General features: G+C 56.9%; 2 protein-coding genes across 2 annotated transcripts in view; both read right to left on the reverse strand.

The window, feature by feature from the left end:
• Nucleotides 1–577, reverse strand: part of Zfpm1 (zinc finger protein, FOG family member 1) — a 57,462-nt gene extending 56,885 nt beyond the window's left edge. The window contains exon 1 of the mRNA XM_060391845.1: nucleotides 434–577. The gene's annotated coding sequence lies outside the window, so the exon portion shown is untranslated. The remainder of the gene's footprint in view (nucleotides 1–433) is intronic.
• Nucleotides 578–9,770: 9,193 nt separating this feature from the next.
• Nucleotides 9,771–22,861, reverse strand: part of Znf469 (zinc finger protein 469) — a 38,849-nt gene continuing 25,758 nt past the window's right edge. Inside the window, exon 3 of the mRNA XM_060391846.1 lies at nucleotides 9,771–22,351. Within this exon, the coding sequence (XP_060247829.1) occupies nucleotides 10,885–22,224 (11,340 nt within the window). The 5' untranslated portion in view covers nucleotides 22,225–22,351 and the 3' untranslated portion in view covers nucleotides 9,771–10,884. The remainder of the gene's footprint in view (nucleotides 22,352–22,861) is intronic.

Here is a 22,861-nt window from a genome sequence, read left to right on the forward strand (position 1 = left end):
GCCCAGCCTCCTCACGTTGACCCCGCCCCTAGCCCGTCCTCCTCACACTGACCCCGCCCCTCAGTCCATCCTCCTCACACTGACCCTCATTCTGACCTCTTCATATTGACCCCAGCCCCTCAGCTACGCTTCTCATGCTCCGCCCTCAGCTCGTCCTTCTCTAAGGAACACAACCACAGCTGTCCTCACACCGACCCCGCCCCCTTGCTCGTCCTTCCCACGAGCCCCGCCCCTGAATTCCCTGCTACCCCGTGCTGGCCCCGCCCACAGCCCGTTCGTCCTGGTGCTGGCTCCGCCCTCGCCCCGCCTCAGCAGGACCGCCCTCCTCCCTGGCCCCGCCCCTTCCCTGTAGTCCTTCTCACAAGGCTGGTCCTTCCCCCGTCCCCCACCCTGGCCTTGCCCACGTCTGCCCAGTCCTCAGCCCTGTCCTCACCTCCTCCGGGCTGACCTCAGGCCGCACTGGTCCTGCCCCGCATTCCCACTCTCGGTTCTAGGTAGACATCTACCCTCCTTCGCTAGTTCCAGTTTCCTGAGGCGATGTCCACAGGCCTGTTTAGGACTTAGAGACCTGTCCTGCCCCGCCGCCCAGCAGCCCAGGCCCCTGGCCTGTCTGGCCACGCCCCCTCCGCTCTGGAGCTCCGCCCCCATGGCCTAAGACGTGCTGCCCCTTGCAGCTGTGCGGTTCAGGGAGCCGCGGTGGGGTCCGGATGTCCGAGGCTGGGACACAGAATTTGTTGTGCTGGGCTTGGAGTGCGACAGAGCTTCTGGTCCGGAAGGAGGCGGCTTCCGATGGCTGTGGCCTCAAGTGGTTCACTCTTATGCCTAATGGGGTGGGGAACCTCAGGTTTTCCCTCTTGAACTCAGACCTGCCTGGAAATCAGGAAGGAGCCAGAGGTCAGTTAGCCTTCCTGCTTAACTGCAGCCGAGGCTAAAGTGGACATCTGCCAGGAAGGTGTTTCCCCAACACCCCCAGCCTTTCCTGCTCTCGACGCCCAAGCAGGCAGTTTTGCAGTGCCCACGCAGTGTGCTCTAAACCCGAGTCAAGAATGCACCTCTTGTTCTTTGAAATATTGAAACTTGAGACCTGCTCAAGATTGCACAGCCGGAGCCTGGAGAGGTGGCTCAGAGGTTAAGAGCACCGGCTGATCTTCCAAAGGTCCTGAGTTCAATTTCCAGCAACCGCATGGTGGCTCACAACCATCTCTAACGAGATCTGTATACATAGTAAAATAATTTAAAAAAACAAAAACAAAAACACACCGCTGGGGATGGACATCATGTCCTCTAGTAACGGAGCTTCCAAGTGGTCATTGTAGATGGCTACTGCCCCTCTTTATGGCACACAGGGAAACAGAGAGGCCTCCACAGAGCAGATACCTGGCCACCACCTACCTGGCAAGCAGTCTTCAGTTGGTAAAACTGTCACCATCCATGTCCCCCTGGAAGTTTGCCAGCTGCCAGGTGTTCTGGGTGTGAGACCTCTCTCCCTTCCAGCTTCTGTTACTGAGGTCCTTGCAAAGAGGAGAGAGCGGCCGCCTCTTCCCTGACACCACTTTCCATCAGTGAAGGCTGCTGTGCAGGACTGGCTAGTGGGACAGGATGCAGCGTGCATTGGCCATACAGAAGCACCAAGGCCAGGATCCAAGATTTTCACAAGGCTGCCCAGCTTCCCAGCTCTTCCCAGAGGAACTGTCCTTTCCTAGCTGGGGACCCCAGGTGTGTTGGGTGTCCTCAGTCTAGGAGCCCCAAAATGATCACGCACTGGTCAAGGCATAGCTCTTGTCTATTTCCTTGAGCACTGCCTCTTCTCAAAGGGAAGGGCACTTTTCAGGTTGGAGCGTAGGAGCTGGGAGTCCTGGCATGTAGGGTAGGGGTGAGAAGATGGGTACTCAGAGAGTAGCACCCAGGCTGGAGGTGCTGGATAGGATCTGTGTTGAGTGGGAATCTGAGAGTCATGGGAGAAAACTGTGGTTTTCGATTAGTAATGTCTGCCTGGGATGCAGGAGAATGAGATGGAATCTCTGTGGGCCCTTCTTTGCCTGACCTGATTTACTTGTATGATGCTATGTATACAGAGTCCAGGCTGGGACAGAAGGACGTACTCATTTCATCCAGACGACCAGGACAGGTTGCATCATTTGTGGGGCCCAAAGCAAAATGAAAACATGAGACTCTTGTTTAAAAATAAAGAATCCTGGCCTAGTGACAGCATACAGCCTCCCATCACAGGCCATGTGTCCTCCAGGACTCTGTGCCTAACAGGAAGTCTGTCACTGACCAGGCTTGCAGCTTCCTGATTGCCTTCCTCCCCTCTGTCTTCCACAGGCTCCCACTGTGGCCCCCAATTTCCCCTGCCTCTGAGTGTCTACTGGGAGTGGACATGGCCAGAGTCAGCAGTGAAACAGGATTGCTTCAGTTAAGGGCTTTGTAGTGGATTCTCTGTCCAGAGCAGGGAAACCCTGCTGTGGTTTCAGAGACTCTTGCCTTCCTGGGGACCCAAGGCTTAGTGACAGGTCCTCAGCTTTGCCTAGAGATGCCAAGATGCCAGTACCCACTGTGGGCACACAGGATGGGTGAAGGCTTTGCCACTGTAGCACTTCCTGAGCCCCCTTCACAGCTGTCTTGGGCTTTCTCCTGGGACCCTGGGTAGGCCTCAAAGGCTTCTACCATGGAGAAGGCCTCTTCCAGGTGGAAAGCGGCAGGGTGGCTCCAGGACATACTGCTTTGGTGATGGCCCAGGGATGCCACAGATGCTGAAACCGAGGCTTGGAAAGGCCCAGATCCTTTCTGAGAATCTGGTTCAAGAGAGAGAAGGCTGGGATGTGGCCTTAGAAGCAACCCCAGAGACCTCTGCCGAATTTCGGGCTGGACACAGGTCCAACTGCCTTGGATCCTCTTCTATTGTTCTGAGGGGCAGGACCCTGGGAAGGGCTTTGGTTTCCTCCTTGGCCACTGGTGGTGGACATGGGTTACAATAGCCCAGGGCTCCCCCAGCCCTGGTGGCTTTAGGTTCATGTCTTCTGTGGCCACAGTTCCTCTGCCTTATAGCTGGCTCCTCTGTCTGGTAGTCATGTTCTGTGATGATTCACCCCCTACACCGGCTTTTGGACTCTGACCAAGAGACTCAAAGTATGTTTTAGAAACTTATGCTAGACTTTGAAGGACAAAGAGGATGCTCAGGCCAGAGTAATGGGAGATGCGCTGACACAGAAGTGGGGAGGGGTGAGCAGGCAGCTGACTCAAAAGAGATGTGGGGAATGAGGCCTTGAGTCAGAGGTCACGGCTGCGGGATGACAGTCTACGCAGGCTCCTCTGTCCCTTCCAAGCCCACTTGCTACTGCAGTCACCCAGTCCCAGTGGCTTCAACCCCTGGTGGCTCCGAGTCCCTATGACTTGGCTTTCTCTCCATCTCTCTAGACCGCCTTTATTGTCCTGACCGCTGTCCCCAGCTCCAGCTGCTCCGTACCCACTCATACCCCCACTAGAGGCTGAAGCAGTGGGACCTTCCTGAGAGACATGATGTTAACTACACCAACATTTTCCTTAGCTGGCTGTGGTGGTACACGTCTCTAATCTCATTACTAGGGAGGCTGAGACAGGAGGATTGCCACGAGTTCCAGTATTAGCTTGAGTGAGACCCCCTCTTTTATTTTATTCCCCCCCGCCTTCTAAAGGTCCTATATGTGGGTCCCAGAGTCCTATGGCCACTGGGCCTTTGCACTAATTGTTTGGGTGCTGTGGACATCCCTCTCTCCCATTGCCTGACTTCCTTTCTCACCTTTCCTGAGGAAATCCCTGTTCCTCTCTGTTCCAGCTTGTAAGGGAGCTGCAGGGAGCCCTATCACTAGGCTTTGCCACCTTCGCTAGCAGCTGCAAGGAAGGGCATCATGGAGGAATATCATGGTACAAGCCTCCATGCTGAGCACTGCCTTGTTCTCGAATTGATCACAACAGCTTTCTGAAGGAGGAACTGATAGAATTACCACTTGCCAGGTGGATAAATGTCTGCTCAGAGAGGTGAAGTCACTTGCCTTGAGCCACACAGCAGGTAAAGGTGGGGCTGGATTCCTTCTGGGAAATGCCCATAATCTGCCTTAGAATGGACGTGGGATGCTGTTTTGGGGGACAGGCCCAGGCTTTTCCCTTATTCCTTTCCTGGATCAGGCCTTTCTTCCTCTATTGCCAGTCATCCTGGGCCCTGGAGACATCAGGCAGACGTGCCAAGGGCCCAGCTCTGTGAAGGCTTTAATTAACTTCCTGTTTCAATGGAGGATAATGAGTTTTAAACACCATGTGACTCCCTGAAGAGGTCAAAATGGCAGCCAGGATGTCAAAATAAATTAAGTTAGGAACAGGGAGGCCACTGAAGGAGTCAGGTCTAGTAGTGCTGGCTCCCCCATCTGGCTGGCTGGCTGGGCTGTGTGGGCTTCTGGCTTTCACTGGCTCTGGGGAGAGGGTTGAGGCAGTCCTGTCCCTTTCTTGGCCACCACAGAGGCCAGAAGACAGCATGGGTAGAAAGAGCTGGCTTGGGCCAGCTGTATAAGCGCTCCCCCTGGCCTCCAGGGTCATGTATTCCGCCAAGGTCTCTAACGAGCATTGCCCCCTGACAGCCAGGGGCCACAGGCTTATGACTAGATGCTGTCTTTGGGTACTGTTACTTCCCGTGTGACTTCCGTTTCCCCTCCAGGCAGGGGTGAGGACAGAAATACACCCTTCCCTGGACATCAGCTATGTCTGAGCTCCAGGTTAGGAGACCACGACACCAGCAGGACCCGCCTCCTTCTGCTTCACCTCTCCTTCCGCTCCTCACATTTGTCCTGCTTCCATCACACTCCGGACTTTCTTTCCTTCCTTCTCCCCACAAAAGGTGATGGGACAAGTTGAGGTACTGAGATGAAGCAGTGAGCCTCAGACATCCCTGCCACTGGGGTGCAGGTTAGAGAAAGAGAGAGACAATGAATGGAAGGAATGGGTGGTATGGACCACACGGGGAGGTCAGATGCAGGGGCTGGATGTAGGATACACTGAAAGGGGGAAGCGAAGATGGGGGATACTGCAGCTGGGGGATGCCATGGGGGTGCTGGGAAGCTGAGTCTCCCCTAATTCCTACGTTGGATTTCTTTCTCACATGGCAATGTTTGGAGGTACTGAGACCATTTCAAGTTACAGGCCAGTAGAGGCCCTTTGGTCACTGGGATGTACTCAAAAGAACAGGGAGTCCCTATCCCCGCCACGTCTCTCTCTGTTCCTAATCAACATGTGAGTTTTGTTTTTCCCGTGATCTCTGGCCATGGATGCCCCCTCACCCATTTCCCTCCAGAAATAGGTGGATGCAGGTGCTTGCCTGTCCTGAACCTCGGAGCTGAGCTAATTGGAGTCTTTTTTCTTTCTCTCTGCGTGGTTGCCTCAGGTATTTTGTTGTGGCAATGCAAAGCCTCAGTATAGCTAGGGGAAGGCTAATGATAAAATGACTAGAATAGGAGGCAAGGGAGGAAGCTGGATACCTAGGGGAGGCCAGGTGCAGGCTGAGTAGGCCACACCTCCCAGCCCTCACGCAGTCCTCCTAGGACCACCCACATTCTGGCCACAAGACCTGCTTCAGCCAATAGGAAGTCAGCAAGGATGAAAAACGTGTACTTTTTAAACCGTTGGGCAATGGACTGGCCTGAGGCAGATGTCACTAGGAAGCTTTCTTGGGCTTTCAGCCACCTCAGCTGACTGTAGCTGCTGGAGGAAGGCGGGGGGTGGAGCAGAAGCAGGACCTGCTCAGTCAGCACCCAGAACCAGCACCTGTGTTGAATCCTTCTGTATTCAGCAGTGACTGAACAGGGCAATGGTTCCAGGGCAGCAGCCTGCCAGCTGTGGGACCAGCTGCAGATGAAGGCTGGAAGTGGCCTTTCTGGACATCCAGGGCCATCAGCCATACTCTACGCATGGGAGCCTATGGGATGCAAGGTGCCAAGGAACTCAGGGCATGGCCAGCTACCGCCAGGCTGGATATTCACATGCTGTAACTCCCATAGTTGCTTATAATAAGGTGCTGGGGAACAAACTGTTATTTTCAAGCAGAACACAAGAATTCCAATATGCCAGGTTGAAAGATAGCACCATGGGACCCCTCAGAGAGATGGCTTCACACTGGAGTGTGTGTCCAGGATGTGGTCATGAGGTCCTTGGTGCAAATGAAAGCCAAGATTCTCTGGGTAGCTGCAGGCATGGACAGAGTCCCCAGGTCTCTGCCAACTCTCGGCTCTGCTCAAGTAGAGGGAGGGAGGTCTGCCTGGCAGCCATAGCTATCTCAGGGAAGCAATGGACAGTCTGTTGGGAACAGGACCTCAAGAGCAAAGCTAGACCCAGTCACTTTCATGGGGCTCAGTAGTGTTGGAACAAGGAGACCAGCATCACCTGGCTGCATCTCCAAACTGCTCTTAGCCTGCAGCTGCTGTGTGTTACCATTCTCCACAAGGGAGCATGGATGGCCTTTGTCTTATGTCCTGTTCCACACCATGGCAGGGGCCCATCCTGGCCTGGTGGGGACTGTGGCAGCCATGCCTGATGTCACTCTGAGGCCTGCAGTAGGAGTGCAGAGCAGCGCGGATCACCTGTTTTCTGCTTTCTTTTAGGGTGAGTGCTTGTCGTGGGGATAAGCCCAGAGCCTCACCAATGCCACTTTCTTCCATCTCACAACCTCTCTGAGATCTCAGAGCCCATTTAAGTCCAAGGCTTTGTTGTGAAATCCAGATGTTCTGGGCCAGCCAGCTTCCACCTGGACTTGGGGTTGAGGAGAAAGCTACTGAATGCCAAGGTGGCAGGATGTGTGTGGAGCCTGATGCCCATTTAGGGCCGGAGGAAACAGCCAAACCCTGCCATGATCATGGTGGCAAAGTCATATGCTCCCATCCCGGGGCCCCTGAAACAGCACGGGGGGGAGGGAGGCTTGGACAAGGAAGACTGAGATACTGTTTATCCATTCCCAGGCAAACCCTGGGCCTCAGTGGAATACCCCTGCCACTTCTCCCTGCTTCCATAGGGCTGGAGACCAGAGGCCTTGACCTTCTACCCTCAAGGCCGTGCCAGCAGCCAGGGAGGCAGACAGTGATCTGTGTGAAAGTGGCCTGTGACCTTGGGCTGCCTTGCAAACTGGGAGGGCAACAGTACAGGGTTCATTGTGTCTGCCTCTGGTGTCCCACCCCCGGGGTGTTGGGGACTGTGGCTTGAGGCAGATCCTGGCTCACTCACCTCAGCTGCTGGAAGTTGGACGAATATGTGCGTGGCAGCTGGGTCTGCCTGGCCGTGTACCGGGGACAAGTGTACATTTTCTGTGGTCTCTGGAGTCTTCAAGCCTCAGTGCCCCATGGGAATACTACAAGGAACCCAGCCAGAGGCACCTGGCAGCTCACTGCCCTCTTCCATACCCAGGCAGCTTCTGTTCCCCTAAAGGTACCTTCTGGATCCTGTCTTTTTTTTTCTTTTTAAATTTATTATTGTTTTGTGTGTGTGTGTGTGTGTGTGAGAATGTGTGTGTGTGTGAATGTGTGTATGTGTGTGTGAGAGAGCGCATGTGTGTGTGTGTTGAGGTCAGAGGACGCCGGAGCTGGCTCTCTCCTTCCACCTTTATGTGGGTTCTGGGGATTGAACACCAGCCACCAGGCTTGCACACTGAGTGGCCCGTCTTTACCTTCTGCTTGGAGCCATCTTGCCTGCCCGATTCTGTCCTTTCAGTTCTTCCATTCGGGCCACACTTTCCTAGACCCAGGATCACAGATTCTGCAATGTGCTGCAGCAAGCCAAGGAAAGCCCCAAAACCGCCTGTAGGAGGCAGGGGAGCTCTGATGTGTGAGGTCCCTAGTGAAGGTGTTGTCGACATGGGCACGGCCATGCCAAGGACCCTAGCCTCAGAACCAGAGGGAAAGGGCAAAGCCTTTCTTCTGTTTCCAATGTGATCCTTGGCAGTGTGTGCAGAAAACGGCAGCCATAGCTTTCTCCCGGTGAGTGTCTACAGCCTGAACACAACCCACCTACTGGGACTAGCTAAGCCTGCCTCCTCCATCCAGCTGTGCGCCATAAGCCCTGCCCCCTTTTCAGCTGTATGCAATAACTCCGCCTCTCGGCCCAACTCTATATAATAAACACGCTGGGCTTCCTGGGGACTGCAGTTCCTCCATCAGAGAACCCAGACCACCTGAGCCCAGCTCTTCCTGGGTGTCTGTCTGTGTCTGCCTTTTCTTCATTTCCTCACCCCTCCAGTCAGGTCAATCCCTAGATGCACGCTGGACATAGCAGCAGATATTTCCAGGAGCCTCCAGCCTCAGTTCTCCAGGGACGATGGGCTCAACCCATAGAAATGCCAAGAGTGGCTGCCCATGCTGCCAGGGCTCTCTTGAACCTCTTGCTGTTGGGCCCCCAGTGAAAACTCAGTTTCTACCTGTCCCCTGTCCTCCATCTGATCCTGGGTCAACCTCCCTCCTCCCTAGGCAGGCCGAGATAGAGAAAGATTTGGAGGCTTGATGCAATGGAAAGCTATAGTCTGCTTACTCCTTCCCTGGAGGCAGGTCCGGAGGGGAAATGGCAGCCAAGAGGGACCTCAGAGCCAGGGGTGATGAAGCACTGCCTAAGGGTAAGGGAAAGGTCCCGATGATTCCCAGGGCTGGGACTCTGCAGTCACCCTTGGCTCTCATTGTGTTCTTCGGGGAAACCGACTCCCAGCTGACCACCAGATAAACATCCCACATGCATCCGGGTATTTGCCGGGTGGGCAGCGGGCACCTGGGATGTATCTTGGAGGCTGAGCAAGTGTGCTTTCAGAGAGCCTGTATGTGTGTGAACACTGTGGTGAGGGCCCTGTGTGCAGTGTGTGCGTGTTGGTGCAGACACTGTACCTGGCTGTCCGATGCATCTGTTTGGAGATCTCAAGCTCTGGGCACAGTTGGCAAGTCAGGCTCCCTGTTTGGGTGGATGCTGCCCTCTGGTGGTCAGGCTAGGGTCATGCCCTCCCTGTGTCTACGGGTCACCGAATGGCCTCGGGGCAGGGAGAGCATGGGGGTAGGCTTGTCTGCACTGGGCTGAGCTTGCTCCTGTCAAGCTCTGAGCACCGCCTAGATGGCTCTGAGAAACTGCCCTCAGATTAAGAGTCAGCTCTTAAGGGTGTGTGAGAGGGAAGAGTTCCATCAGTCTGTGACATGGGACCTGACCCTAGCTGAGGGACCCTAGTGGAGTAACTGAGGTATTATGAGAATCTCGCTAAGAGGAAAGGATGCGGTGGGATGGTGGACCTCCTTGCTCCACTGGCTCTTTACCTGGAGCCCATCAAACCTTTTCTAAGGCCCAGACAGCTACTCCCCTGAGCGTCCAAACACTAGGTTTTTATTCACTTCTGTATGGTCAAACCCCTTCCCTGCCACTTCCTGGTCCTGTTCATGCCACATCACCCTGTTTTCCTAAATCCATCTTAGATAGTGGATTGCTATCCCACTTCAGTCCCTCTTGGATCCAGAGTGTCCCCACAACTTGGCTTGGCTCACAGCACACATTGGCCCTAGGAAATGACCATCAGAATAAATGCTTCTTAGGCCACATCTGGGCTCCAATGAGAAGCAGGAGCTTGGACAGATGCCACATAGCCAAGAGGTTTCTGCGAAAATAGTGGGAATATATTTGAAAAGATGAGTTAGCTGTGACTTTTACAGTACGACCTCAGGGGACCCCTGCCCATGTCTTTATCCATTTGAAAGAGGCATTTTGAAAGACCCCAGCACCTTCTACGGAGGCAGTTTGGGCTTGATTTGGTCTTGTTTAAAATGTCAAAATAAAACCTTTTGACACTCACATTGTACCCAAGCTATTAAAAACACACACACACAAAAACAACTACACAACAAAATAAGTCAGGAATCTCTAAGACTCCTGGAGAAACAGGAATCTCCTGCCCATTTTCATACACAACGCTGGATCGGCAGGTGTGCAGTCGGCAAGCTCATGCCAGTGCACATGCCATACCCACAGCCTAGCCTTAGGGTCCCTTCACTGCTGGGACCGTGGGGCTGGAGCTCAATTGGGAAGACTGGTGAGGTGCTCTCAAGTCCTGGGCTGTAGCCGCTCCGGCTAGGTCTCCCCACCCTAATCATCCCATGGTTCAAAGAAGACCAGGGAGCCTGTATTCACATTACAGCATGGAAATAGCACCAGAACCTTTGGATCAGGCTTTCTGGGACCTAGAGACGGAGCCCCATGGAGGGGAGGAAGGCACTAGGAAGGGGTCATAGGGCTGAGGAATCCACCAGGCACTGGCCAAGGAGCGGCATTCTTTGTATTCTCTGTAGGAACCTGGTTCCCGGGGCAAGGTGCTGGAAACATCAGCAGTGCACTTGGAGGCCAGTGTGACTTTGTGGCTGGGGGTGATGGTCCTGTCACACTCTCAAAGACCAGGTGGCTCAGAAATGGCCCAAGTAGAGAGCATAGTCCTCTCCCATATGACTTCCAAGGTCACTTTGGAATCTTAGCAACATTAGCAAGGCAGCTGCCAGTGTCCGCCTGGCTGCCTTAATGTGTGCTTCCCTGCTAGGCGGTGGGGACCCTGTGCAAACCTTCAAACATGAGTTTTACAGCATGAGGCACCAGGCTAACAGGGCATGGTGGCAGGGGTGGGCTGCGAGCCATTTTCTTCAAGCACTTGCTACCAAGGAAGCAGGTGCAAGATCTCATAGCAGGTGGAGGCTGGTTCTTCCCTCAATCCTAGCCTCCAGCAAAAGGCCCTATTCCTGGCAGCGCACTCTCAAGCTCCTGAATCTGTTAGAGAACCCGTGGGAAGTCAGGAGCAGAGAAACAGACAAATAAGTGGTCTCAAACTGTCTCTCCGAAGGCCAGGCAGGCATCCTCTCCTGTGGGTCACTGGGGATTGTCTTTCTTCAGGGGGATTTTGAAGCTGGTCAGTTTCTGTCCAAACAGCTGGCTGAGGAGGTCACTCTGGGCCTCTGCAGTCCGGTGGTCTCGGGGCTCCATGGGTTCAACCCCATGGACAGCTCTGACCCTTTTGTAGGGCCTGGACAGGTGTCTCGCCTGGGGGAAGGAGGCCTTTTCTGAACCGTGGCCCAGGTCCCCTTTCCGCTGTGCTGATGGCTGGGGCCTGGTCCTGCTGCTCTGGCCGCTGAGTCTAGACTTGACAGGGGGAACCCGGCTGGGAGTTGCTTGCTTTCGTGGAGCCCTAGATAACTTGTCAGGGGCTGAGGGGGCTCGCCCAGTGCTCGCCATGATGCCATGTCTGGCCAGCCCCAGGGCCTGGGACTTCCTCTTTTTTTCATTGTTTTCTCTTTTCTCCCTGGGACTGGAATGCACTTGGACCCCGTGATGATCAGCTTCTCTGGGCCCCCTGGTGCTACCCTTGGTGTGGGCTCGAGGTGGGGGCTGGTCAGGGGTGGAGCTCCCCCCACTGGGGTTGCTGGGCTCAGTGGGAGTGGAGGCCATCTCACTTTGCAGCTGCCCGCTGGTTGGCTGGGGCTGGCTGCCACCCCCTGTCTGAGTACTAGGCTGTAGCCCTCCACTGCACTGAGAGCTGGGTCTCGGCTTAGCCTTAGACGTGCTGGGTTTGACCCTGTCCTCAGGGCTCAGGACCAGCTCTCCCGGTGCTGGGTTCCCCAACCCTGGTTTTCTGGCTGGTGCTGGGAGTTTCGGTACTTTGTTGGGGGGCGCGGGTGATCTTTGCTTAGAAGTACTGGAGCAGGCACTGCCCTTCTGGGAGGAGTCCTCTCTTCTACCCTCAGGTACTATGTGGTGTGTGGTCACCAGCCTCTCCCTCTGGAGCCAGGAGGGGTCTCCCGGGGAACATGCAGGGGCATCCTTCCCCCGGGTGCCCGGCCTCCTGTGTTTTCCTGAGAATAGGCGAAGGGCCCTCTTTTCCCCCACCAGGCTTTGCCACTCACATGGCTCAAGGCTGCCTAAGAAAGCCTCACTTTCTGGTTTCTCCAGCTTGCAGCCACTGGTACCTTCAGCTGAGGCAGCTGAGAAAGGAGACAGAGATGGAGGCGGGAGGTCCTGGTCACTCAGTGGTGGGTTGTTCCCCCTGGGTGAGTGGTCCACCTGGTCCACGGGCCTCTCTTGAGTACTGGGCTGCTCTAAGATGAGGCTAGGAGCTGTCTCTGAACAGATCAGGGGCAGTGCAGGGAGGGAGACCTCGCTTGGGTTAGGGCTCCTGGTGGGTAGGATTCCGTCAGTGCTGAGTTCAGGGGAGCCGGAGGGCACCACCACCCCGTGCCGCCTACTGGGTAGCCCGTCTTGGGGGACCTGGGTCTTCCTCCTAGGGACCCCTGGCCGCCTAACGCTTCGGAGTGAGAAGGGCTGCTGGCCGCTCCTCAGGTGCTTGTCCATGTGTCTGTCAAACTGCTCCTTCTTGGCAAAGGTGTAGTTGCAGGAGCTGCAGACAAAGGACCTCCTGATGACGTGCATGACGTTGGCGCAGAGCTCACAGGCGTAGAGAGGCATGTGTGGTAGCTCCCTCTCCTCTGTCACGCCGTGGGTCAGGCCCAGGTGCGCCCTCAGCTCCCAGTGCTCCGGGTAGACCTGTGGGCACTGGGGACACAGGTAGACGCGCTGTGGGCTGTGCACCGCCAGGTGGCGCTGCAGCTTGAAGGGCTTGGGGAACTGCTTTCCACAGTGGTGGCAGTCACGGGAGGGGTCCTTGCAGTCCTCGTGCACTGGGACAGCTTGGAGCGGGGACTCACTGTGGGACCAAGGGTCTGGGGATGGAGTCGGGGGCGTCTTGGCCGAGCCGGAGCAGGTGGCAGATCTGTCAGTCAAAATGGAGGGGCTGCCTCCTTCTATTGACCCACCGAGCGACAGCAAGGCGCCATCTTGGCTGGGGGTCACTGAGTCAAGCATCTTGTGCTTCACCCTTCTCCTTGAGATTTTCTTCCCAGGTTCTCCTTCCTGCTCCGACGCCTCCCGGCTGGCCTTGCCAATTGAGTGCTTGGCCTTCTGGGGCTTGGATGCTTGCTCTACAATGCTGTTCAGGAAGTGTGTGAGAGTGCCTTCCCCTTCCAAGCCCCCGGGCAGGTCTCCCAGGGTTCGCCGTGCCTGTCCATTCCGGGCAAAGCGGGCTGCATGCTCCCGGAGGTGCTGGTTGTACATCCAGACGTCGGCCACCTCCTTCAGGCACATGCCGCAGGCCCAGGGCCCTGCTTTGCCCTGCACGTGCTTCTCCCACAGGTGCTCCCGCAGGAGCTCCCGGGAGCTGAACCTGCGCTCCACGCACATGTAGCAGGTGGGGGGTGGTGAGGGGCTGTGTGCCAGCTTGTGCAGATCCAGCTCGCCCAGGCTGTGGAAGCGCCGGAAACACACCCTGCACTTGTAGGAAGCCCTCCTGCCCTTCACCGTCCGCTCTCTGCCTTTGGCTCGTCTGGCCCCGGCAGCTTCCTTCATTCTTCGGTTTGGAGGCCCCTGTGAATTTGCTGTGGCCTGGAGGTCTAGGAGCCCTGGGTTGGGCAGGTCAGAGAGGTCATCACAGGGTCCTAGGAAGCACAGGTCTTGTATCTCCAGCTGGGTGCTAAGAACCTCGAAGTCTTTAATGTACAGGGTGGGCAGGCTGGTATTCCCAGGTAGCCTGTTGTCATGTTCTCTTTCCAGGTTGGGGGGCTCCGGGCTCGCGTCTCCGAGGGAAGAGGCTGTTTCACAGGCAGGGCTGCACAGCTCCAGGTCTCGCCAGGCTGCTGGGACCATGTGCAGCTGAGGGATGGGCTCTGACCATTCTTCTTGGTTCTCAGTCAAGCAGGAGGCCTCCTCCTCCATGTAGCTGGCCTCCTGGTTGGATTCCAGGGCCCACAGGCTGAGGCTGGGGGTCCAGGGGTCAAGGCCAGCTGTCTTACTGCTCAGGAGCCCATCTGGGAGGAGGGACTCAGGCAGACTCATGGCTTCATCATCCCACAGGAACTCTTCCTCACGGGACAGGCACAGGGAGCCCGAGTCACTGAGATCTGTGGGCAGGCGTATGGAGCAGAGAGAGCCGCTGTCTGCCACCTCAGCCCTGGGCTCCTTTGGTGATGGGTGTTTTGGCCTTTTGCAGCGCTTCCCATAGACACGTAGATTCTTCTGAGTGAGGCGGCCATCCAGGGGGAAGAGCTGAGAAAAGGAGACCTCGTCATCAAACAAGTCTGGAAGTTCCCTGTGATGCGGGCCGAGGGTTTCAGGAGTGGTGACCTTGGACCCCCGAGCCCCACCCTGGGTGTCAAGGTCATCGACAGAACCCTGGGGGAAGCTGCTGATGGTGCTGTCTGCTTCAAGACTGTGTGTGCTGTCAGGGAAGTCAGGTGTCCCTTTCCCAGTGCCCCCGTCTGACCTGCCCTTGGCGTCTCTGCTGTCCCCTGCAGGCTGGCTCTCAACAGCCTTCGATGGTTCTCCACTAATGTCCAATGCCCTGGCCTCTCCTGGGCCCCAGAACCACTGCGTCCAGGCAGCCTCCTGTTCCATTGGATGTTCCTTCTCTATCGTCCCTTGACAGACTCTCCCCTCTGGGAGGGCCTTCTGTGCTGGCACCTCCTCTGTACACAGGGTCCCTTTGCTCATGTCTTCTGAATCCTCCAGTGCTCTGGGTCCTACTGTGGGGGGTGGAGGGGATGGTCTAACAGCTGTCCTGCGTTCTCCCCCAGGTGAGAGGCTTCGAGGGGTGAGATGATAGCCACATGCGGCAGATGGCTCTGAGAGGTGCTTGCCTGAAGTCATGTGGGTAGTGTCTCTAGGACCATGCTTCTTCCTCCTCACTCCCAGCTTTCCCCCTTTCCTGTTTGATTTCCTCTCTGAGTGGCTGGGGGAATTGGCAGGCTCCCCACCTTGCCTCCGGCCCCTCATCTCTGCCTGTTTAGGGTGGACCTGGTCTGCTTGCCACCCATCCATTCTCCTTGGCTTTGAGGCCGGAACCTTCGTACTTTTTCCTTGCTCGCTCGGGCCTGGCATGGGTGGCTGCTGATTGAGGGGAGTGTCTGGTGTCCCTGCTCCCTCAGATTTCTCACTAGTCACTTTCAATATCTCAGGACCAGGACCCATGGTGTCCTCCAGTGCTTCGGGAGGTCTTGGCCTTTCTTTCCCAGGCACCTTGCAGATTTTCTTCCCAGGAGTCTGGCGTGCTTGGGTCATGGGATCTGGAGGCTGGCAAGCTGGCAGGATCATGGGGCTCAGCAGGGATCTAGCAGCCTCCTTGTGTGGCCGGTGCTTCCTGGCTTTGTGCCGGCTTAGGCCCGCTCTGGAGCGGAAGGAAGCGGAACAGAGCTCGCAGGCTATGGGCAGCCCAGCTGGAGTCTTCTCTGTGGGCTCCGGCTTTTTCCTCAAGCTGCGGGGCCTCCGCCGTTTATGGTCTGGCGGACTGAAGGGGTCCTTCTGGGGAGGGTGATGAGAGATGCTGATACAGCATTGAGGAGAGTCGGACCTGACGTCACTGGATGTGCACCTCAGAGAAGTTGCTGGAGCCAAGGGGAGACCCATGGGCATGCCTCGGGCACTGGCTCTGGGTACCTTTGTCACATCACAGTGTCTTGTCCCAGGTGTTCCTGGGTTGTCCTGTTCCTCGATGCTGGCTCCTGCCTCATCTTCTTGGCTGATCTGAGAGTCTGGTCTTGTAGTCCCCGGTGTGGCAAGGTCTGTGGACACATTGATGATGCCAGGGCAGGGAGTGCTGCTCTGGGGCCCTAAGGAAGCGTCCGTGGAGTATGTCCTTTCTGAGCTGTTGAGGGGTGGGACTCCCATGCAGTGGGGGTCTGGCACCTCAAGTCTCTCGCCTGAATCTAGACCATCTTTGGTCAGAGGGGCAGCTTTGATGGTCATTTTGGGGGAGCTGGGAATCCCTGGGGGAGGGGCAGTGGCATGGGCAGGAGATATCCCCATCTCCTCTTTTCCAGAATCTTCTAATGTTCTTACTGCAATGCCTTTGGGGCTGTCCCTCTCCAGTACAGCAGGGGCTAAGAAACTGATGGGGCCAAGTGGATCTGAGGGAGGGTCTTTGGGACTGTTGGTCCCCAGCGGAGAGCAGCGAGATAAAGTCTCTTCACAGCTACAGCTGCTCGCTATCAATGATGTAGAGGTTGCTGGGGGCCCAGCATCTCTGGTGGCTTGGCCATGACCGGCCTTTCCCAGAGGCTCCAAGACAGGACAGGCTGGCTGATGGTAGTAGCTGGGTAGGTCTCTGTGAGAGGATAGTGCTGGTTGCCCAGTAGAATTGACTCTGGCCCCAGGATCTTCTGGTGGTAGGGGCTCAAGGTCACTGGCAGTAGGTGTGGCTGAGGAGATAGTGAAGAGGGCACCTGTGGTCAGGCCCCCGTTGGGAGGAGCTGGATTCTCCTGGCTAAACAACAGCTGTGGGCTGGCTCCCTTCTCTGGGCTTCTCTCTGCAGGCCCCATCTGGAGAGGGAATTCGGTCAGGTTGGAAACCAAGGCCATGCCATCAGGCAGGGCGGGGCTTGTGGAGGGCAGCGTTTGTTTCCTGAGGCCCCGGGATGCTCTGTTGCTCTGACGTGGCCCTCTGCTCCTGGCTGGCCTAGCTTCCAAATGGGCACTGACCTTGGTGAGTGTGTCTGGCTTCCCCAGGCTCCCCCAGTTATTTGTCCAAAGCCTGTTGGCTTGACTCTGATGCTTGGTCTTTTCAGCTTGACCGGGTGAGCCCAGATGTCCACCTGCCTTGGACCTCAGCTGCTTTTGGATGTCTGTAGGAAGAGCTGACATTTTTATAGCCCCTGAGGAATCCTCTTTTGCACTGGCTCCTCCTGTCACTGAGGGGTCCCCAGGTTGAAGGCCCTGGGCATTGTCTTCACTCTTGGCTGTAGCATCCAGGACCTGGAGTAGAGGAAAGGAACAACAGGCTGGTTCCTGGAGCCCCTGTCCAAGCTGGGCACTGGGTACCCAGGGAGGATCTGGCATGGGATGAGGCCAAGCCCTGCCACTGTGGAGGGTGGATAGTGCAGAGGCTCCTGTAGGCACAGACTCGTCCTTAAAGCCGGGATCCTTTGCAATAGGGTTGGTAAGTATAGCTCCTATGGGACTCCCTGCTGGGTCGTCAAGGTGTCCCTTAGGGTCGTGGCTGAGACTGGCACTTGGAGGGGAGGTGACATCCTTAAGCATCAAGCTGGGTTCTAGGGCCAGATGGGCATTGGGGTTGTTGAATCCATCTAGAGCAGAGGAATTTGGGCAGGGCTCCTGGGCCTCACGGGGGTCTGGAGAATGTCCTCTCATATGTTTGTCGGGAAACAACAGTGGGGCATTCTCCTTCTGTGTCCCTGAAGCATCATTATTTTTAGAAAACGAAAGCTCACTGTTTGGGCTATACTTGGCTAAACTCTCAGCATGTAGCAAGGGTGCCCGATGCTTGCTAGAGTCCGGCAGATGGTCACTAAGGGGGACCTGACTTTCTGTGTTGGAGATGGTGGTCTCCTGAACTGTCTGAAAACTGAGGGTGAAGCCTACAGGGCTGAGAGGAGCTCCAGAACCCGGGTCTTCCTGGGTACCTGGGGGAGGAGCTGCTTTTTCTGTTTGGCAGGGGGCCGGGTAGGACCACTCTTTCTGGGGGTTCCTGGGGGCCCCTTCCTGCTGTGAACTTGATCCCTCAAGACATGTAAGGCTGGCTGCTGGCTCCCTCTGGGCTGAGGCAGCCTGAAGTGTGGGCAGCAAGGAGGCCTGTTTTGGGCTTGGGTCTGTCTTGCCTTCATGTACAGCTTCCTCAGGCTCTCCCAAGACCCCATGTGCACTCCCCCTTCCTTGCAGTTGGCTTTCTAATTCAGTTACCAATCTTTTGATCTCTAGTTCGTCCTCGCACAGATTGCTCATAAGGGTAACGCTACATTCGCTTCCCTTTTCAGGCCCAGGGGGAGGGCTGGGAGGGACTGTCTGTTCAAAGGGGCACTCTTTGCTGAGTGCTTTTCCCTTGGAGAGGCCAGGAAAGGGGCCAGGCAGCACGGGAGAAACTTCCTCCAGCAGCAAGAATGGGGGATAGAGAGAATCTTCCAGGGGCTTCTTAGGGGGAGGGCCAGAACACACCAGCGGTACATGGGCGACCCTGTTTGCAGACAAGCTGTCATAGAGTGGTGAGTCAAAGCCATCCTCAGGTAGCCCCGCAAACAGGGATGTGGAGTCCAAGGTCAGTGGCGAATGCACCTTGCCTGGGTCTGTTTCGGCTGGGTAGGGCGGCTCCTTCCGTGGTGCTGACTCAATAGTCTCCATACTGTCCTGGCTAAGGTAGCAGCTGCGGGCAGGCAGTGTGTCCATATCTAAAGGCTTGGAGTACAAATCTTCAGGGAAGCAGTTAGCTAGGTCCTTGGAGCCAAGGAACAATTCACAGGGAGTGTGGTTGTTAGGCAGGGGTCCTCTTTTGGCATCTGGACACCCTATAGAGTGCCTGTCACAGTGGTCAGGGTTGCAACCAGGACTAGAGTTCTTGAAAACTGGGATGCTGGGTTCAGTGTAGAAAGCATCTGCCACCTTACCAATGGGTAGCAGGCCCCCTCCAGGCTGGGAAGCAGAAGAGTTATCCCTGGTGTGCAAACTGGGGGACTTCATGCATCCGGAAGTACCCAGCAGACAGCCTGCTTCTGGTGCTGGCATGCTCTTTCCCGATAGTGTTTCAGGGTGGCTCCCTGATGGCCTAGGGCTGCCAGCCTGTGCTGGCACTGCAGCGTTGGGGCCGGGGCTCTCACCGCCACAACTAGCTGGAGAACCAGACCTCTCTCCAAGTTCTGTGCCCTGACGGTGTAACTCAGCAGCAACTCCAGGTTCCTTGGCCTCCTGGGGGAAGCCCAGGGCTGCATGGATTTCCTCTGGGGTCTTGTTGGTGGTGAGGACCTGTGAAGGATGTTTTGGGGTTTCTATGGGGTGACCGGTATGCTCAGGGCCTCTTTCCATGGGATCCTCTGTAGCATCCAAGCTCTGCAACAGGCTGTGTGTCCTTCTTGGAGTGGGAGAGCCCCTGTTCTCACCAGCCTCCTGCCTCATGACCTTTCTTGGGTTCTGGGCTAAATCTTCCTTCTTCCTCTTCTTGCCCTGGCGCCACCGTTGGCGACTGTGACGGGAGCAGCCTTGGACAGGAGCCTCCAAATTTCGCTGCTGCACACTGCCCTCCTCCTCAGATTCAGAGGTACAGCCATGCCCCCTGAGCCTGCCCTCCTGGGTGCTAGGTGGTCTGGTGGGCAGCACTGGGACATGGGAGACCTGGCTGCATGGGGCTTGCCGCCTGGGGCCCCTGTTTTTCTGCTGTACTATCTTATGGATGAGCTCCTTGCTCCAGGAGCCACCCCGACCCCTCCTTTTCCTGGAGTCCTTCCCAGAGGGCAGTTGCAGGTGCTTGGAGCTCCTGGTCTCTTTAGAGGCGGCTCTGGGGATGCTGTGTTCTGCATGGCCATGGCTCTTGCGAAGCCTGCCTCTCGGATCCTGGGGCCGGGGCCGCTCAGCACTTCGGCCCTTTCTCCTTGGCCTCAGGCAGATGGCTCTGGCCGGATTGTTAGTGCCCTTGATCACACCTGGCTCTTTCCGAAACAACTTGAATTGCTTCCCTCTCCTCTGCTGCCTCACCAGGGTGGTTGCATGAGCTTCTGCAGCTGCCAGGCCCAGAGAGCGGGTTTTGGGCCTGCTTCGGGCTGGGCACCCCCCGCCTCCAGTGCAGGGAGTTTGGGGTTCTGGCACAGCAGCTCTGGATGGGAGCTGGGGCTGGGTACCATTCTTGGGAGTTGCTCCCACTTGGGTGTTGAGGGGATGCCCAGCACTGGGCCCCCTGGAGCCTGAAGGCTCCTCATCAGCAAAGACATCAATGAAGCTGCTGTCTATCTCAGGGTTGTCTGATTGGTACTCCATGCCATTGAGTGCCTCTGTGATGAGCCTGTCCAGCTTCGCATCATCTTCCATGTCAAGGTCCGAGGAGGGAAGTGGGAAGGAGTTAGCAGCCAGGCCAGGCAGGAAGCTTGTTCTCAGGGAGTCATCTCTGCTGTCCCCCTGGTCATCTCTGGTTAGTAGGAAGGGGGCAGCCTGGTTGTGTTCAAGCAAGGCTGAGTGTGCATCGGTTGATGCCTTTGAGGTGGTGGTGGGTGTGGGGAGCCCTGGGGGCAGCAGGGAGCCATCCTTGTTCTTGGCCAGCAGCAGGCTGCACAGCGGCCTGTGTTCCAGGAAGGCTGCTAGGCTGCTGTAGTTGCGATCACACTGCCTGCAGGTCAGCAGAACATCTAGCTGGTCCAGGCTGGCACTGCTCAGGGAGAAGTGCTGGGCAGAGTATGGTGGCGGCTCTGGAGGAAGGCCCTGCAGCCTGTCTCTGCCCAGCGAGGGGCTCTTGTCGGGGAGTGGGGCTCCCTCCAGGCCCTGGAAGGCATCCTCAGCTCCTGGCCCCTCTGTGGGGAGTGGGAAGGCTTTGGCCGACTCTGACTGGTAGCGTGTGGGGAGGGTGTGTGTGGGCTCTGGGGAAGGGAAGGGGCTGCTGATCTCCTGCGAATGGGTGGGGGGCAGGAAGAAGGCTGAGGGCCTGAGGGGTCCAGGCTGCTGGCTGTCCTCAGAGCTGGGGTTGGCTGGGCTACTGGATGGTGGCGACAGGGATGAGCAGGTGCTGCTGCTGGCTGTGTTGGTTGCAGGTGAGGGAAGAGGAGACTCATTGGGAGAGGCTCCCACCACCCTGGGAGGGGGCAGGCTGAGGGTCCCTTGGGGTGACACCTGGGGTTGGGCTCCCCCAAAGAACAGGGGCTGCGTCCCAGGGTCCTTTAGCCCACCATAGGCTAGCAGCCTTGGGGAGCTACTTGGCTGAACGGGGCTGCTCCTGAGAGCTGACAGTGTCTCCCCAGGCCTGGGCATTGTATTCAAAGCACCTAGGGCTCCCTGGCTGTCCCCCTGCCACTCAGAAGACCCCCTGGGGAAAGTCAGTTGGTTCAGTACCCCCATTTGGTGAGAATTTGGCCCAGGGGTCGTAAGCACCGGGGACCAGGGCAGGGGGGGACTCTGGGGGAGGCAGAGCTGCTGGCCTTTGAAGAAGGAAGTCCTGGCAGAAACTGCAGGGCCCAGGGTCGACATGGGATAAGGAGCCGTGGAATCCCACAGGTGGGGAAGATGGGTGGGTGGTGGTCCAGGGGTGGGCAGCTCTGTGTCCAGAGGTGTCGGGCTGGTGCCAACTCCATTAGCTCCATACCCCTGCCCTGGAAAGTGTCTTTGGGGTGGAGGATTGGGGGTACCCCTGGGGCTCCCCAGTCCATCATGAGTGGGAGGGGGCCCTTCAGGAAGACCTTTGGTCAGGCTTTTGTGCAAACTTTCGTGGAAGGGGCTTGGGACCAAGTGAGCAGCACCAGGTGGGGAGAGGGCACCTCCAAGATCACTGGGGGTGCTGGTGCCCCCTGACTGGCCTGGGTTGCAGGGCAGGGATGGGTAGGCAGGGTTCGTATCCAGAGCCTCCTCAGACCATGCTACCAGGGGCTGGTGGAAGGTGAACAACACTGTCCCAGCTGCCTGCTCATGTTGTGCCGTTTCTACGGGGAAGGGGTAAAGGACAGAGACCCCCTGGGGGCTGCTAGGCTTGCTGCCTTCAGGGAAGGGCTTGGGCTCTGTAGAGGGGATCCCAAAATTAGCACCTGGAAAGCTGTTTTCAGCAGCAGGAGGCCAGGGGTTGGTCCCAATGGCCTGGAGGTTAGTGCCAGAAGCAGGCCTATGGGGGCTGGTGCCACTGCTCTGGGAAGCCCGCCGGGGCAAGGGCCTGGGAGTGGCACTTGGTGAGGTACAGTTGGTGGAGGTAAAGCTGGAAGGGGCCTCCTGAAAGCACCGTTGGGAGCCATTCTCTTTTGGGGAGGGCAGGGCCTCGGCCCTTGGGATGCTGGGCCTGGGGCGGGCTCTGGTCTTTGGGCCCCGGGGAGCCTTGGTCTCTGACACCTGGGGGGCTTTATGCTGCAGGTCCTTAGGTGGCTCATCCAGGATGCATCTGATCCTTGAAGTGCTTAGGCTGTGGAGCTGTGGGTGACCGCTCTCCATCCTGCTGGCCAGCCATGAGTATGCTTGTGCACAGCTCCGTCCTTCTGGGACCTGCGTTCTCAGTAGCAGGTCCTCCTGCTCCACCTCTTTGGCCTGATTCAGCTGGGCCTCAGGGGAACCTTCGGCCTTGTTGCCTTCATCTCTCATGCCCTGGGTGGTCCTGCTGGCAGAGCTGTGGTCTTTGAGGGGGTGCTGAGAGGGGCACCCTAGGCTCCTGGAAACTTCGCAGGGCTGTAAGTCTCTGGGCAAAGTTGGGGGCCGCTCTCCTGGCATGGCCCCGCTGTCCCGGGTGCTAGGAGGATGCAGTGGTTGGAGGAGGAGCCCCGGTAATGGGCTGGGTGGCCATCCTCACCCCTTGTCGGGGCTCAGGGAAGCCTATATTCATGGTGCTATGTGGAGCCTGCAAGGAAAGGACACAAGTGAGTTGCAGGTACGTGGTGGCTGGAGCTCCTGCGGGGAGGGGCAGGAAGCCTGTGCCGGACTTTGTAGCCTCCTGTGGAGGCTGTGTCCAGGCCGGAAGCAGCAGTCACTTGTGTGGCTGTCTCAGAAGACCCTGTCTCAGAAAAGAGGCTGACTGGCTTGAACAGCAGGATCCCTGACAAACAGAGCCAGGAGTACTAGTATGGTATAGAAAAAGGTGTGTGTGGGGAAATAGAAAAGGAAGAGGGGTCTGAATATCAGAGAGGACAACTTGCTTTCACAAGAGGAGTCCCAATAGCTACCTGCTGGGAATGAAAGGCCTGTCCCGGAGCTTCAGGGTAGATGCAGTTCCACCGTCCACCAGCAGTGGGCAGCACACCCTTTACACTGGGTGGTAACCACAGAAGCCCAGAGAGCAGGGAAGAATGGTTTGTGGCTGGTGGGATAGGGGTTACAGCACAGGACTTCATCCTCTGCCCAATCGAGGCTT

The sequence above is a fragment of the Meriones unguiculatus genome, chromosome 10, assembly GCF_030254825.1.
Source record: "Meriones unguiculatus strain TT.TT164.6M chromosome 10, Bangor_MerUng_6.1, whole genome shotgun sequence".
NCBI classification, from domain to species: Eukaryota; Metazoa; Chordata; class Mammalia; order Rodentia; family Muridae; genus Meriones; species Meriones unguiculatus.